Raw genomic sequence first — 16,446 nt, forward strand, 5'->3', positions numbered from 1 at the left:
AGAAGCCTAAAGGGAACAGCTGGCGGCTTTGGAAGTGTAGATCAGTGGCTGGGAAAATCAATGACTAACCCCTCCTTTCTTCCACCATCGCTCGACAACTTCCACGATGAACTCCAGAGCTGCCGCTCCACAACTGGCTGACTGCAGTTAATGCTGTTCAGCACTTTTGGGCAGTTCCCGAATGTGAATATGAAGCAGGCCAGTGAACGACAGCAGGCATACTCCCACTGACTTTCCTTAGAAAGATAAAGGTTAGAAAAAGGCTACGCACGATTAGGGTAAGCCCTTTGTGGGAAGGCTGACTGCATAGAGACTTTGCGAGTGTGAGGGCAGCTTTTAACGAGTGCTCAGAAAAGGTAGGTAGAGGTGTCCTGGAATCAAATTTGACAGGAAATAGGGAAAAAAGTAGAATCTGTAACTGAAGGCAGAGAGATGAAACTCTGCAGCGCAGGTATTCTTATTGAAGGTGTGCGGAAATCAATACTTTTGCTGATGCTGCAGGTCTGAAGAAAATCTCTTGTGTCAGCTGACGACCTGTCATAATTGTGGCCATGATGCCCGTGCATGCCTCCCTCTGACGGTTCAGTCTGCAGAGGAGGAGCAAAGTTCCCTGTAGTCATTCTGAGACACTTTTAGGCTTTTTTTGAAACTCACAGTGGTAGAAATGAGACGTGTCAGGCAGCCAAACTTGAGGCCTACTTTTTCAAATATACTGTGAAGCTATGAGGTGATGGAGAATCTCACTTTTCAAGATAAAAGGATCAACAACGAATGCGTGATATGATTTGTTAGTGTGTGGTTACTGAGGCTTAGATAGGAGCCACATTATAAAAGAAGGTAAAAGGTTTCAGGAGGAGGTCTGGGTCATGTTACACATAGTAAGACACAACTAGTTATAAGATAGAACTGGTTAAGGTTATGGATGAGATGGGCCCAAGTTAAGGGGAAGTTCACTCACATTACTTCCTTTAATTCAAAACAGTTCACAGCAATATGATTTTTAAGCAGATAAATGGAGCTAATTGCTAATTCTGCAAAACTCTGTAGTATTTTCTTTACTTGTCCTGTGTGAGGCTCAACTCAACACATGCTATCATAAAAGATTTCGGTTTTGCATCCTGCTCGTCACATCATTCATTCCCTTCAGACTGCTGAACAGATCTAACATAGCTTTCCATGTTGGAATCCAAAAGGAAAGACTCATTTATTTAATTCTAACCTGTTGAACTACCTAACCACAGTTTTCTGCATCAAAGCAGCAGCAGATTTGTTTTCTGTTGGATCAGAGAGCTACTGTCGGGGTGAGGGATAAGGGAGGGTTCCATGCTTGTCGGCAGGTTTGGTCAAGAAGCCACTTTGGTAGGATGATGTGGTGGTTTTCCAACTTAAAAGCATTGTGTTTAAAGCCACTAATCATTGATGAACAATGAAAATTATGTGTCTAACTTAACACACATGGCATGCATACACAGTATCTTGCACAACTTGCATTTTGCTAATAGATTCAGCATTTTTATTGCTGCTTTAGTTGTGCATTTATAGTTTGCTCTTATTTTTACATTAAATCCATAACTGACTCATTGGTGTTCAGCCAATAAGAGGTCGTGAGTGACAGCGATTACAACAACAGATCTGAAGTGCTGCAGAGCAGAGTAAGTGCTGCTGTGGGAGATGATGAACAGCGGCTGAAGCTGCTCTGACTGGCGGTCTCTGTAAAGACTGAAGCCAGACTGCAGAGGCAGGCCAGAAAGGGCAGAGTGGGCGTCATAAGTCTCTCCTATTACAGTGCACAGAGTGGAGAGGCCAATAACTCTGCTGGAGAGCTCCAGTTGAGTTATAAAATGTTTTGCACATAAAGTCAAAAGTATAAGTACTGCCACTGTAGCTGGAATTGGTGCTTATAATTCTGTCATGGACTCTAAAACAGATCAGGAAGGGAACACTGACTTCATATTTCATTGTAACAATAATCAGAGTAGCTCATTGTGGCTGTGCATATATCTGTCATATTGGGGTATAAATGAAACAGAAAAAAAACCTACTTGGTATCCATCCCATGATGCACCTGTATGGAGATTTGTGCACCGAAACCCAATGAAACAACTCGATGAAGTAAAAAACCACTTAAGTGAAACAGGAAACACACTTACAGCTTATTTCTGCTTCAAAACAACATTATATGTGAAAATTATCTGGTTCTATATTGGAGCAAAGCACATTCACGATATTCATCATGGAGTATGTGTGAATTTAGATTCAGTACCTTCACATTAGAGCATTATTAAGCATGTTATCTGTAATGTTACATTGTAACCAGTGTTGGTCAAGTTACTTGAAAAAGGTAATCAGTAACTAATTACTGATTACTTCCCCAAAAAAGTAATCCCGTTACTTTACTGATTACTTATTTTCAAAAGTTATTAATTACTTAGTTACTTAGTTACTTTTTAAAAACACGATTTACAACCTGAATAGGTGATAAAGTGATAGATCTTTCAGCCCAATTCTACTTTTTCTGCATAATCATCATACAAAATGTAATCAAATGGAAAAGTCTCTTTTTAAAACTTGTTTTATTAGTTTTAATCTTTTAACTTTATGCATCAAGCAAAAATTTTATTATCTGCAACATTCTCTGACTGGAAGAAATTTGTTTAATATTTAAACCTATTTTCTGCACATTCCAGCACATAAAATAAAATATTTTGTGTGTTTACACTCAGTCTTTCAAATAGATGCAAGTAAAACACAGCAGAAAATAAATAAAGTCAAAGACTAGCGGTCCTGTTGCTCTATTTTCACCTGTAAAGCAGGAGTGGGGTAGGCGGAGGTTTACCCTGGTGCAGGTGTGCCGCGGTCAGTGGAAGAATCCGCGAGTTTCTCTGTGAGTTTCCCATTACGTCGTAGCTACTCGGGGCTTGCTCGGAAGTTTAGGGTTTTTTTTCGCTGTAAAAAGAAGTTTTCTTCCCACGCACAACGGACACTAATGTTTTTGTCACTTTTTATGGAATCAAACTCAAAGTAAGGTCAGTACTTCCACGCTTTAAACGCTGCACGCTCATACTCTCTCCTGCACTCGATATATGATCCATTGTTGATCTGCACACAGCTGTTGTCACGAACATCGCACTCGCTTACGTCACTGTCATGAGACGTTCTCGCAAAAAAATCATGGTTTTAGTAACGCAGTAACGCAGCGTTTTACGGGAAAGTAACAAGTAACAAGTTACAAGTAACGCGTTACTGCCCATCTCTGATTGTAACGTTCATAACCTTTTCAGATATAATGTATCAAAACACTTGATTTGGTGATAGTAAATGATTACTTGGCTGCTTTAAAGACTCTTAGTGTTAAAGCTGAACAGAGAAAGTTCTTCACTTCTTTACACCCTCTTGCATGTAAATCTGCTGCCGGCTCCACTCAACAACTGTAGGCTCTGAATGCCGAGCTCAAGAGCAAAACAACAGTTGGCCTAAAAGCAGGAGAGCAATCTTCTTTTACTTCCCTGCTAAGATTTTCCCCAACGAGCCAGAGAATCAAATTGTTGACCTTTAAAACACAAGAAGGCTGCATCTCTGTGCCTTCAGGCTGCCACAGCAGAGGGAACGTTAAGAGCGGAGAGTGCCCAGCTGTACCTGCTATACTAGAAACTCAGAAAATACACCGGAAACGAATAGCACCTGTCTACAGCGCACTGCTACAGACAACTCCATCAAAAATGGTGCTAATGAACTAATTGACTCTCATGATTCTTTGCTTTCGTGTAGCTAACAGTGAAGTCAGGCACGAGGTCATGCTGAACCCTTCTTTCTTCCCTTTTTCGTTCAGCAGACTCTTCTACTTCCAGCTGCTCCCTTAAGGGTTACCACTGCATATCATTTGCCTCCATCTCACCCCATCTCTAGCATCCTCCTCTATTAAATCAGCCCCCTGCATGCCCTTTTCCAGTTCTTGCACACATCTTCTTTGCGGTCTTCCTATTTTACTTACCTGTTAGCTCCATATTTAGCCTTCCTTGTCTAATACATCCTGATAAGTATTAAAACTGATCACAACCTCTAGAGCTTGTAGCTGCTCCCGGATGTAACCCCACTGCCACCTTAAGCCCATCTGTCACTCCTACCTCACCATTGTCTCGCTGTCCTCATACATGTACACATAATTCACACAATTGTGACCTCTCCAACATCGTGTTAAGCAATCTGGTGAACGAGTTTACTGCCCTCCTTCCTACAAATACCTTCACAGGTATGTCATCTGTACCAACCACCTGTCCACTCTTCCTCCTCCTTAGTTCTCCGCTCTTTCCTACATCCATCCTTCGCTCTTCTGTTTTCTTCATCCATCAGCTTCTTTCCAGCTTGATCTGTCTGTCTAGACTGTCATTTTCTCCTTTCTTATATATATTTGTTTTTTGCATGATTTTAAACTAAGAACGAAAGCAGCAGCCCAACTATAAAAATTCATCTGAGCTTTATTAAATATAAATCATTCGATGTGTAGTTAATTGTGCCTAAAGTCTGTAAATATTTTTGCTTTCATATGACACATTTTGCAAATATTTCTTTAAAAGACAAAGAAAAAACAGAAACAAAATTTGAATCCTCAAAGCAGAATTTCACGACCTAGTGGATGATGTTGCAGATGGTGTGCATTTCTGCAGTCTGTATTTATGACATACACTGTTATGTTCAACTGATAAATTCCACTCATGTATATATTAATAACAATGGTTATTGTGAATTTAAGACTAAATAAAAGTTTAATAAATAAAGTTTAATGCATAACACAATCCACGATGTTTCTCTTACTATATTGTTTTTGTAACTCGAGTTCAAGTTCAAATTTTATTCGCCACTCGATACATTTACAATCACAATAGCAACAGTTTTAGAGGTTACTCACAAAGCTATTAAATTAATTCATTAGAGTCAAAGAAATAACAGATTACAATGTTTTGAGTCGTTATTATATACTGCAGTCCTCTTGTGGGTGGAGATAAAAAAGAAATCACTCTGTTTGAGTGGGCTGTGGCATCTCGTTTAGCCTGCTGACATCAACCTGCCTGGCTTTAGCGCTCAGCTGTGAGCACAATGCTGTCCTGGTCATGGGGAAAATGATCACATCACCCCCACAGTTCAATCTGAAATTATGCGTTTGGATGCTAAAAGTGCTCTCTCCATTTGTAGGCTTGAAAATTGTCACATTCATGTCATTGGTGTCTGGTTAAAATGAGAATTAAGGCTGCGGCCACATTTCAAACTGTCATCTGTCACCCCTGGAAATGTTTCATAATGACCCTCAATTATGTATTCTGGATGATGTTGCTAGGTGACCACACTGGCTAAGTGGCTAATGGGATCAGCCGGTGGTCACTCAGAATTGTGGGCTTTAAGCCGGCCAACACTCAAAAGCCGAAAACTCCCTAAGAAAACCACATTTGGTGATTAAGATTCCATCATCGAGGACGGGCTGCTTATTTGCCTTTTTCCACAAAGTGTTGCATAAAATGCATTACATAGATTCATTCATTACCATTTCACTATTCATGTCTAGTTTACATTGCTAAAATATAACTATTGTAGCAGGACTTGTTTCCCATCTGCAGTCACACTGACTCTTTCACAAAGACATTTTTCATTATGCAAAAATAGTAAAAAATGTTTGATAGCTGCTGGAGCTTCTAGATTTCCCAGCAGGATGAGTCTGACTTCATCTTATCTTCTATTATCACTTTCACCCCCCCCCCCCCCCCCCCGCCCCCCGCTTTGTCTACACCTGTCTGATGTCTGAATCATGCTGAGGAGCCACACTTCTCCATAAAGACCCGTGCGTGAATGTCTTTATTAGCAGTTGTTTGCCCTACGCTGGGTTTTTTTTCTGTCTACATTTGAATCCTCCAGGAATGGATTAACCCTTTGAAACCTACCATAGAACCAAGTCCGCCAGAGTTTATATTATATTTTTACATGTGGAGCCATTTTTGGGAGCATTTCAAGTTGCTATACATCAATACAACCATTACAGCCTAAATTTTAATAATATGTATGAATGAAGTGCATAGTGATTACATAAATTGCAAAAAAGTGCAATAAACTACAAAAAAATTTAAAATCGTTTTTGTTTTTTAACATATATTTCTAGTTAGAGAAATTTAAGAGGCTTATCCCTCAAAACTGTAAATACAAAAAAGTTGCACAAAATAGTTTCCCACCACAGGAAATTTATTTTGAGTGTCTTCATAGTTTTATTTTTGAAATACACCAATTTTTATACACTGCAGGAAAAATGAAAATAAATATTATTGTGCAAATTTGCAAAAAAGCAGAATATGCATCAAAATAAACTATTTCCAGCAGTGCAATATGAGTCCTAAGCATCCCAGAAACCACACAGAAAGTCATAAAGTCAAAGATAACTTTTAAAAACACCAGTATAGGCTCATTGAGGCCCGGACGGTAAAAAACTACATTTCCGCGAAAATGACGTCACTTCCGGTTTCGGGCAGGTCATGGCGGACATGCGATAGTTCGTGCTGACGTCTAATCCAACGTAGGAAGTGTTACAAACAGCTGATCGGATCGGCAAAGCGTGTTTCTGGAATATTATGTTTTTGTTGCTGCAAGTGCTTTTTATGCAGTTTTTGCAAAACTATATGTGGAAGGAAACTGTGACCGAGGACAAGCTGATGGCATAAGATGTAAGTACAACTCCTCCGGTTTCATATGCAAAAAAAATGATTGCGCTAGCTTACGTGGTTGCAGAGCTACCGGGATTTAAAAACAGTTACGCAAAACAGAGCGTGCTGCTCTGACCGGCTTTAAAGGGTTAAGGACCAAATTAATACCACTCATTGTGACAATGTCATTACACCCTCCAACTGAAATGTTAGCTAAAGTGTTGATCTGATATCTGCTGCCTGAATCCAAATCAGTTTCTCAGTTTACTCCCTCTTTGTTTCTCAGTGAGCCGCTCACTTCTCCACACCCTGAACAGCCTCCAACATGGCGGAGAACATGCGTATAACTGCCCACTCAGGGATGTTGTGTGTTTTGAGCAGCCAGACAGAAGAGAAATCACTCTCACTTTCTGCCCTTACTTGTGGCTTGTAGCACAAACACAAACAGCAGAATGAAGCGGTGAGAGTGCACATAAACACAATTACTTAGCAAAGTCACCACTCTGTCAACTTACACATCAAAACATGAACAAAACAACATGTCATACACTCTCTTAGAAGAAATTTTAGCTACTACCACACAGAGACCGCCATATGCAGCACTTCACACATGACTTCTAGCTACACAACAACCACCTTTCTGCTGAATGACTGCAATGAGAAAAAATGCTGGATACACGGTATGCAAGCAGTATGGTGACAGGAGGTATCACCCTGGAGTAAAATTTATAAAGTGGATATTGGTGCCATCAAAAAAAGCAGATGGACTCACAGAAAGGCAAATGAAAATCAATGCTTATGACAATTTGCATATTTGTGATCAAGAAACTGACCCCACAGTCAATTGCCCACCCTCCAACTACAGGTTGACAAAATCCCAGTTGCTTCATTTTTCTTTTGCTTTCTACTTTCACCTCTGAGGTGAGAAGGCAGGTCTTCCACTGCTCTGATCTTAAAGCGTGTGGCCTTGTGTGGCCTGGCCACTCTAAGATCTCTTGACATTGTACTCTCCAAACAGACACCATGAAAGTCTCCTAACTAAAGTTGCAAGACCCTGCAGAAGAGACCCTGGTTAGCTTAGTACACACCACTAACAAGGTGAAAAGGTTTAAGTTTAAGTTGTTCCTTCATCAAGAGCAACAGAACAAGTTTGCACAGTGCCATGAGAGCCATGCATGTCTTTGGAACCAGGCCTGTGGAAGGATAGCATCAAAAAAAACGAACCCTTCAGCGAGAACTAAAGCACATCAGCCTGACAGACAGACACAATCCCTAATATAACAAACTATATTCAAGGAACGTATGCTGGTAAATCTGTGCAGATGTTGTTGTTTGATTGTAGGAATGGTGCCAATTTGCTATGTGTAAAACATTAACAAAACAACTGAACTGAGGTCACAAGGTTTCCATGACGTCCACTGTGACCGACCTGTAGTCCAAAAGGAGCTGATGGTGTAGGGGCAGCAGACACAAAGACTCCACTGGGGTTTCTACACTGGACTGTTTTATTTCCCAGTTCAAGGTATTTCAGTGCAAGGCAGTAATAAACACAGTAACACCCACCCACCCATCCATCCATCCATCCATCCATCCACCATCCATCCATCCATCCACCCATCCATCCATCCATCCATCCACCCACCCATCCACCCATCCAACCATCCACCCATCCAACCATCCATCCATCCATCCACCCACCCACCCATCCACCCATCCATCCATTCACCCACCCATCCATCCATCCATCCATCCATCCATCCACCCACCCACCCATCCATCCATCCACCCATCCATCCATTCATCCATCCATCCATCCACCATCCATCCATCCATCCATCCGCTATCTTTTTCTTACCTGTATATGAGTATATCATCTGTGGAACTGTTGTACTGGATCTGGTACATGCGCACTCCTGGTATGTGGTTCTGTGGAGGCCATCTAATGGTGGCAGAGCTGGACGTCATATCCGACACGCTGACCCTGTGCTGGTCAGAGCGAGCCTGGCCTCCGCTGATATTGGATTTGATGGACGTAGGGATGTCTGAAGGCCCCGGGTCAGGGTCCAGCTTGGGGTCAAAGTGTGGAGAAGGGTTCACGACTAACTCGACAGGAGCAGTGGCCTCCCCGGCAGCGTTGGACGCTATACAGGTGAACTTTCCAGAATCCTAGAAATCATTTAAAAAGATAAGAGAAAAGCCAACATTTATCCAAATTATCAACCCCATAGATCCAAATTATAATGAACATTATTTTTAGAGTTATTTTGTTTTCATATAGTAATGTACGTTTTCTTCAATAAATTAATCAAAATAGGTTGTTTTGGTAAAAGCTGTCTGATATATATGTGTACCAAAATGCACATCATACAAATTTAAATTTACAAACCACGATTTGCTTGTTTTTTAACAGGCTTGAACAAAAATAGCTTGTTTAGGGACAATCTTGTATCAAACCAATTTTACATGAGTTACTATTCTGCAAAATGAAGGCACCAGAGCCAGTTACACTTCCTGATGCAGCATTAATCTCGCACATTCATAATAAACCTTTGCATATCTATATTCCTTGAAAATGAAAGTGCTTCTCTACCTTGACGGAGGCCTTGAGAATGTCAAGGGAACCATTCTCATAGCAGATTGTTCTCGATGTGTTTCCGATCAACTTCCCATCTGGACTGACCCAGTGTGTTGACGGCTCAGGGTCACCGATGGACTTGCATCGCAGGCTGACTTCCTGACCCTCCATTACAAACATCTTGGAGGTGTGGCGCGTTATCATTGGTGGCTCACAAACAAACTCCTCCTGTGAGGGGAGACATGAACTCTCATTTATCCAGAAATGTAATTGTTAGAGAGATACAGCTTAATCGGTAAACAACAGATGGAACAGGTGAAATGTATCCAGTGGGATTAAAGTGCATCTTTTCATGAAAAACAATAATTTTTTTCTGCTTCTGCTAACACCAGCAGTGTATTCTTCCAACAGCAGAGTTGCAGAAGGAGTTTGGTTGTTTGCACATTAAGATTAAGAGATCTCGGAGTTTCTCAGCCCTTGCATTATTTAAAACCCACCCACTGGCACCAAAGCCTGTGTAAAGCCAACCAAAACCCTGGTGGAGTATTACTGCGAGGCCAAGGAGGGGCAGCCGAGGCTTATCGGGGCTTACTCATCATTCCTACTACTCAGCAGGTCTCCGAACCTTTTTCAGGGTCTTTTTTTACCAGCAGAGATGATTGCTGACCTGATGACCGCTGGGCTGGAGCGTCAAATAAACCACTAGGGCCTTTCAGTCCTGTATTACATTTTGACCCTCAATTGCTTCTGTGAATCTCAGGGTAAAAGACTGTGATTGAATTGGGTTGTTTGCCAGCGTGAGCATGTGAAAGTGTGAAGTCAGGGCCTTGAATGAAAACTAGTATGAATACTTGTTCGCTTGCCTTACAGAAGTGGATAAACAAAATATCCTGTTTGTCCCACTAAATTCAACTAGTACCAACTCCCCCTCGTTGTCTGAGAATATTTAAGCATCAGTCAAGAAACAGAGCAGATGGAAAGAGCAGCCGAGCTGATGCCAAAGCAGGAATTCCCTTGCTGACCGACTGCTAATGTCTGACCTTTGTTGGAAACTGTGGAGGGTTTTTTGTTCTTGCAATGGCAAAGAGGCTATTAACTCTCTGAGTATTAATATACCCACTCACTTTGGTGACACGGTGGTCTCTGGACAAACCTCTTCACGAGGCTAATCCTCTTAGAGTTATCATACAGCACCTCTCTCACAGAGGACCACAACTATTCTTGGTGAATCAAAGGTCTGTACATCATCCTCTTTAAAATGATACCAATTAATCCTATCTTCACCTCAAAGTGTACCTCCACTATAATCCAGGTAAAAAAAAAGTGCTTGGTATCAGCCACTTTAAGGGAACAACTCAGTTTTAACACCAGCAGCAACAGCAGATCTGCTCTTTATTGGTTTTTTCTGCCTTTTATAATATAATATTAACGCATTAATATACAAACATGAAAGAGAAAAAAGTGTAGTATTATGGCCTTTCAGGATGTAGATACTAAAGTCAGGTGTTAGTGTAGAAATACTCTTGTCTTCTGTCTTCTTCTTAGTTTGAAATGTATACGTGAAGTGAGTAGAAAGACTACAAACTGTCATGGATGCCTGTGTTCTCATACACCAATGACATCACAGCAGTTCATTTGCCGGGTACATGCCCAAAAATTACACTACACTAAAATCTCGAGTTTGAGTTTCAACAGCTGCTGTTTGTGGCTCTGTAAAGTCAACTTTTAATGCAATCTGCAGTGTTTTCAGCCAGAGCTGTGCGTGGCACATGGGTACCATTCTGTTTTGTACTTCGTACAAACCACCCTAACCTTAATCCTAACCCTCTTTTTACTTCCACATTTCTTTTCGTTCCTCTGCTTAAGTTTAGACTGTAAATATGTCACATCAACAACAACAAATCTGCCAAACTGACAAGACGACAGTAAAATTTAATGCTCAAAATGAACCAATCCATCTCGAATGAGGATACAAACAATCTTAAGCTTTTGGTAAAAGTATGTTTTTGTATTTGAAATCATATTTATATATGAGACCGTTCTTACTCCCAACGCGTAACATACTGACGATTTGTCAGTACCGAGGCGTCCCATAAAAACGCGAAAGGTAACCTTCTGCATCCCTTTGATACGCGCCGGTGTGGATGGAATCCAATAGAATGACTCTCCGGCAGTAACACATGTTCCAGCCGTGTTTTTAACCCTAATCTTAATCCTAACCCAACACGTTCTCACTCCCAAAGCGTCACATTTTACGCTAGGTGACAAATCGTCAACATATTACGTTTTCGGCTACCCACCACGTTCCTAAATGATGACCTCGGAAAAATGAGGAAATATGAGAACCGTATGGACTCAATCTACACATGTTCGCTCTTTTTCTTCAAATCACTTAGAAACACGCTATTTAACATCATTAAAGTCCTGGTTAACCTCAGGAAAAAGGTTATGGTTAGGGCTAGGGATAAGGTTAGGTTTAGGGCTGGAATACAGGGCTGGAACGTCTATTACCGCGGGAGCATCATTGCACTGGATTTCGGCCATAACCCGCCACGTACCATAAGAACGCCGAAGGTCTCCTTTTGCATTCCTCAGGAACGCCGCGGGACGTGACAAAACGTCGGCATGTTACGCCTCGGGAGTGAGAACGGGCTCTCCTAACCACAACCATAACCTTATCCCTAACATTAATCATTAAATAGTGTTTTCCAAAGCGATTCACAACGAGAGAGTAAAATAAATGTACATGTGTAGATTCATTCCAAATGGTTCTCATGTTTCTGAATAGACATTGGCTGTGTTGTGTGTTACGTTTTGGGATGAGAACCTGTTGTATATATATATCTATTAGGGGTGCAACAATACACAAAATTCACGGTTCCGTTCGATACTTTGGTGTCACGGTTCGATATTTTTTCGATACAGAAAAAATGTTCATGCCTTTTTAATTTGTCATTTATTAAAATTATAATTATATATTTTAACTCAAAAGTACAGTTTTTAAATTTAATGTTGCTGAAACAACAAAGTAATAAAAAATAAATAAATCTATCTGATCGAGAAATCCCTCATCTTTGGAAAAGAGAGTTTATTACAGAGAAATGGCTCTTTCCAAAATAAAAGCTCTACTATAGGCTTCTTCTGGGCTATATTCTCAGCAGCATATTAAACATATCAGGTCCCCATGAGGAGAATCATGTGCTAACGGCTGTCTAAATGACTCGGGTAAAGTTTGTAGCATGTGTGCTTGTTGTTTTTGTCTGCTTCCACTTGTCTTTGCACTAGGATGATGTCGGAGTAAATGTGCAGTCATATTCGTTGTGTTCCCACTAGTGCTGTCAGCGTTAATCTGAAATGACGTTAACGCCACAACACGGCAAATCTCAGCTAATGAGCTACCGCGGATCGCCCCGTGCGTGGGGCTGGACAGCCAACACGTTAACGAGCTAACTGCGCTAACACACTAGTTCCCACCAATGTAATTGAGCATTGCGTGGCACATCCGACATACTGTTTTACTTTAGTCCATGACGCGCTTACCTTCAGGGTCATAAGTCACATGAAAACCAAAATAGTTCCAAACGCCAGATCTGAATGAGGGTGGGGGAGGTTCAATTTGCCATGTTGCAATGAGCTTAACTTCTGTCTCGCTAGCTTGCCCTGCGCTCAGTGGATCTGCGTTCGACTACTCCGCCTAGGCTGCACTGTCGAGCGCAGATCCACTGAGCGCTCAACACAGACAGCATCGTCAGAAGGAAAGTTGATCAAATAAATTAAAAATGTTGCATTGTTCGATACATATGCGTACCTAACCGAAAGCACTGTATCGAACGGTTCAATATCAATACGAGTATTGTTGCACTCCTAATATCTATATATATAAAGTATGCTTGATTTTAGAAGGATGATTCAGCTCAGCATTTCTCTTTTATGATTTACTGTGAAAAGTAGCAGAAGTATATAAATGTGCAATAATAAATACGTCGGTGATGATAATGGCACAGCTCATATGCTTGCTTAAATAGTGATTCTTTTTACAGTTTTACTTTCAGGAGAAAGTGTGCGTGCTGCAGTGAGCTAAAGCAGTTTTCTAACATATCACAGTGTTAAATATAACAAGGCTAACAAGAGAAAGCTTACTTTGTTGGGAAAATGATCGGGACTGCAAACATACTAAATGACAGAGATGTGTTCATTGTAAAAGTAGAAAGATTTCTGATGTTATGTAGGCACTGTTACTTTTCTGCCTGTTTATATTTTATTTAAAAAACAAGCTTTTGTTCTATTGCATTGGTTTGCCTTTGTAACAAGTCTCCAGGGACTCTCCAGGGATGAAAAATAGCTTTGTCGCCGCAGTCGCTGTAATGTTTATTTAATGTGCGGTGCCTCTGTTAAATAAACCAATAATAATACATGTACATGGATAAAAACCAAATATTGGGATCCATCTGTTTTAGTTTTGCCTCTCGTGGCCTGTGCTTGATCACTGTGGCTCAATAAACCATATCCTGGGTTTTTGCTAGAACATAAGCCTCAACTTTTCCTCTACCATATAATATAATGAAACTCAGTCTTTCTAATGCAATTTTGCAGACCTAACTCCATGACTCCACACACACAGCAGAAGGTTCACTCCGCTGTGACACCAACTGTCTGGCCTGCTGATATGTCCTTGAGAAAGAACGTGATTATGTCTCCACTGAGGGCTTCAGTTAAAGCAGCAGAAAATCACATTTTGCTCTGTGGTTTAATGGTTCAAGGCACCAAAAACACTGAAATACGCAATTAATATTTAAAAATATATATTTTTGGTTTGAATTAAGGGTAATGGTGACGTGGAGCTCATTAAGTATGCCCTCCATGAGTATACACTTCAGACTGTTATTAAAAAAATGCATTCTTATAATTGAGACTCTATTACCAACAGTAGTGAGTTTGTTCTTACACAGTAGAAACCTCCTCAGGGCATAAAAGTAATGCCAACACTGCAGTTCCTCTCACTGCCATGAAATGTTTAGAGCCTAATAATATACTAATATAAAAATGTTTTGTCTCTATAATTTGAATTTGAATTTATTTATCTAAAAGGGACAGTGCAGTTTAACATAGTTCAAGTGCAAGACATAAGACTGATGTACCGCACAGGTTTATAGCTACTGCTAATTTTCAACAATTGTCCCTCGTTGGGCTTACAATCTAAATAAATACATATTACAATAAAACATACATTTTCATAAAACCAAATTACATCATAAATACAATTACAATTGATAGACAATAATTTAAAATAAAATTAAAATCATCAGATAAAATGACTACAACTTTGGTTTCCCTTTAACCTTCAATGTAAAAGATCTAATGTCTGTAATCAGTTTGATATCGGTTGGAAGTGTGTTCCACAGATGGCAGGCCTTTATAGAAAAAGCTGACCGAATGTAGATCTGCGATATAATATCTTGCAGTTGCCGTTCACCTTACTCCTAGTAACACAATTACTGTCTTGTCTCTGAATGTATCTATTGAGACACTCTGGGGCCATCCTATTTATACATTTAAAAACTAATTTAAGATAACACCAATGATTAAAACTCTTAAAACTAAGTAAGTTATATTTCTGTAAAATGTGACAATGATGCCACCGAACTGATTTTTTTATCCATTATTTTTAAAGATTGGTTATATAAGGATACCACAGGCTGAAGTGTAGATGGTGCTGCTTGGGTCCAAACAGTCATACAATATGAAAAATGCGAAAATATCATAGAATGCATAAATAACTGAGCTGCTGAAGTGGGTATATAGTGCCGAATTAACTTAAAACAATTCAGATTAGCCTCGACCGTCTTAGAAATCTTCTTTACATGCTTGCCAATTAATTAACTTAACCGTTTATAACAGCTCTGTGAGTAGATTTGGATTTTTTTTAAAACTATTATTGTGCTATGGTTAGGGATGGGTACCGGTATCCGGTGCCATCATGGCACCGGTTCTGACATAAACGGTAGTGACCAGACCGAAAAGCAGCGCACATTTCGGTGCTTTTTTTTCCTGAGCTGTGATACACTTTCTTCTTCCTTACATTTGTATTGGCGGTTGGCAAACAACTGAAAGGTGCATTACCGCCACCAACTGGTATGGAATGATACACTTTAGATTCTAGCCAATCATTTTACGTTTCCGAGGATAGTAGGCGGGCCCAGGTACGTACGTTCTTTTAGAGCAGAGCTACAGTTTAAAAATGCCCAAGGCGAAGCGGTCAAAGTCTGTCTGTACTTCACAGCAAAAGATGCAAACTCAGCAGCTGCAACAAGTGCTTTAAGCTGATACTGTGATACTGTCAAAGGAGGTAACACCTCAAATCTGATGAAACACCTGACGACGCATAGCGTTTTTTTTTAAAGCTGAGAAATGCGCCGTATTTGATAGCTTGCTGCGAGACCTCACACCGAGCACATCTACTGCGGGTGTGGTTCCTGTTATCGGACCGGAGTTAGCAACATCCCCCAAAAACCCGAAGAGGAGAGTCCTGGCCCCTAGCCCTGCCAGTGTAGCAGAAATGATGAGGATGATGATGCAGCAGCAGCCGTTCTTCTCTGCGTGAGTAGCTTAATGTTGTTCGTGTGTAATGTACGTTGAGTAGGCTAACCACGTTATTACATTAATGCATGTAAGGTGAACTAGCAAACATCATCATAGCTACATGCGGCTGTCTTCTTGTTTGATGGCAGATACTCCCTTCACCCTGGACAAAAAGGCTAAAATGACCAAAGAAAAAGTGGAAAACAGTTAAACATAAGAGGTTTTTGGACAAAGTTTGTGTTTTTTCCATTGTTTAAGCTGCTTCCAGCCAAGAGTGATACCATATATGCCCTATAGCTGCAGAAAAGGCTAATATTGTTTTCTTTTTACAAAAAAACAGCTGAACATGAGAGGTTTTTGGACCAATTTTGTGTTTTCCATTCTTTAAGCACCGGTTTGAGCACCGTTTAAGCACCGGCACCGTTTCAAAAGTACCGGTTTGGCACCGGTATTGGATAAAACCTAAACGATACCCATCCCTAGCTATGGTCACTTCATAAGACCTGTGGCTATAATAAGCTGGTGACAGCCAAAAAGCTGGAGTCTGCAACAAAAAGATTGACATCAAGGTAAAAATGTATCGACACTCGTAGAAGTTTAGCAAATTGCAAA

General features: G+C 40.5%; 1 protein-coding gene across 2 annotated transcripts in view; it reads right to left on the reverse strand.

Annotated features, from left to right (window-relative positions):
- Window positions 1-16,446, reverse strand: part of LOC146503262 (leucine-rich repeat and fibronectin type III domain-containing protein 1-like protein) — a 359,063-nt gene that overhangs the window by 51,296 nt on the left and 291,321 nt on the right. For both annotated transcript variants that reach the window (XM_085130612.1, XM_085130613.1), the window contains 2 exons: window positions 9,271-9,483; window positions 8,536-8,846 (listed from right to left, as the gene is read on the reverse strand). In XM_085130612.1, coding sequence (XP_084986738.1) covers window positions 8,536-8,846; window positions 9,271-9,483 — 524 coding nt within the window. The remainder of the gene's footprint in view (window positions 1-8,535; window positions 8,847-9,270; window positions 9,484-16,446) is intronic.

The sequence above is a fragment of the Neolamprologus multifasciatus genome, chromosome 14 (genome assembly GCF_963576455.1).
Source record: "Neolamprologus multifasciatus chromosome 14, fNeoMul1.2, whole genome shotgun sequence".
NCBI lineage: Eukaryota > Metazoa > Chordata > Actinopteri > Cichliformes > Cichlidae > Neolamprologus > Neolamprologus multifasciatus.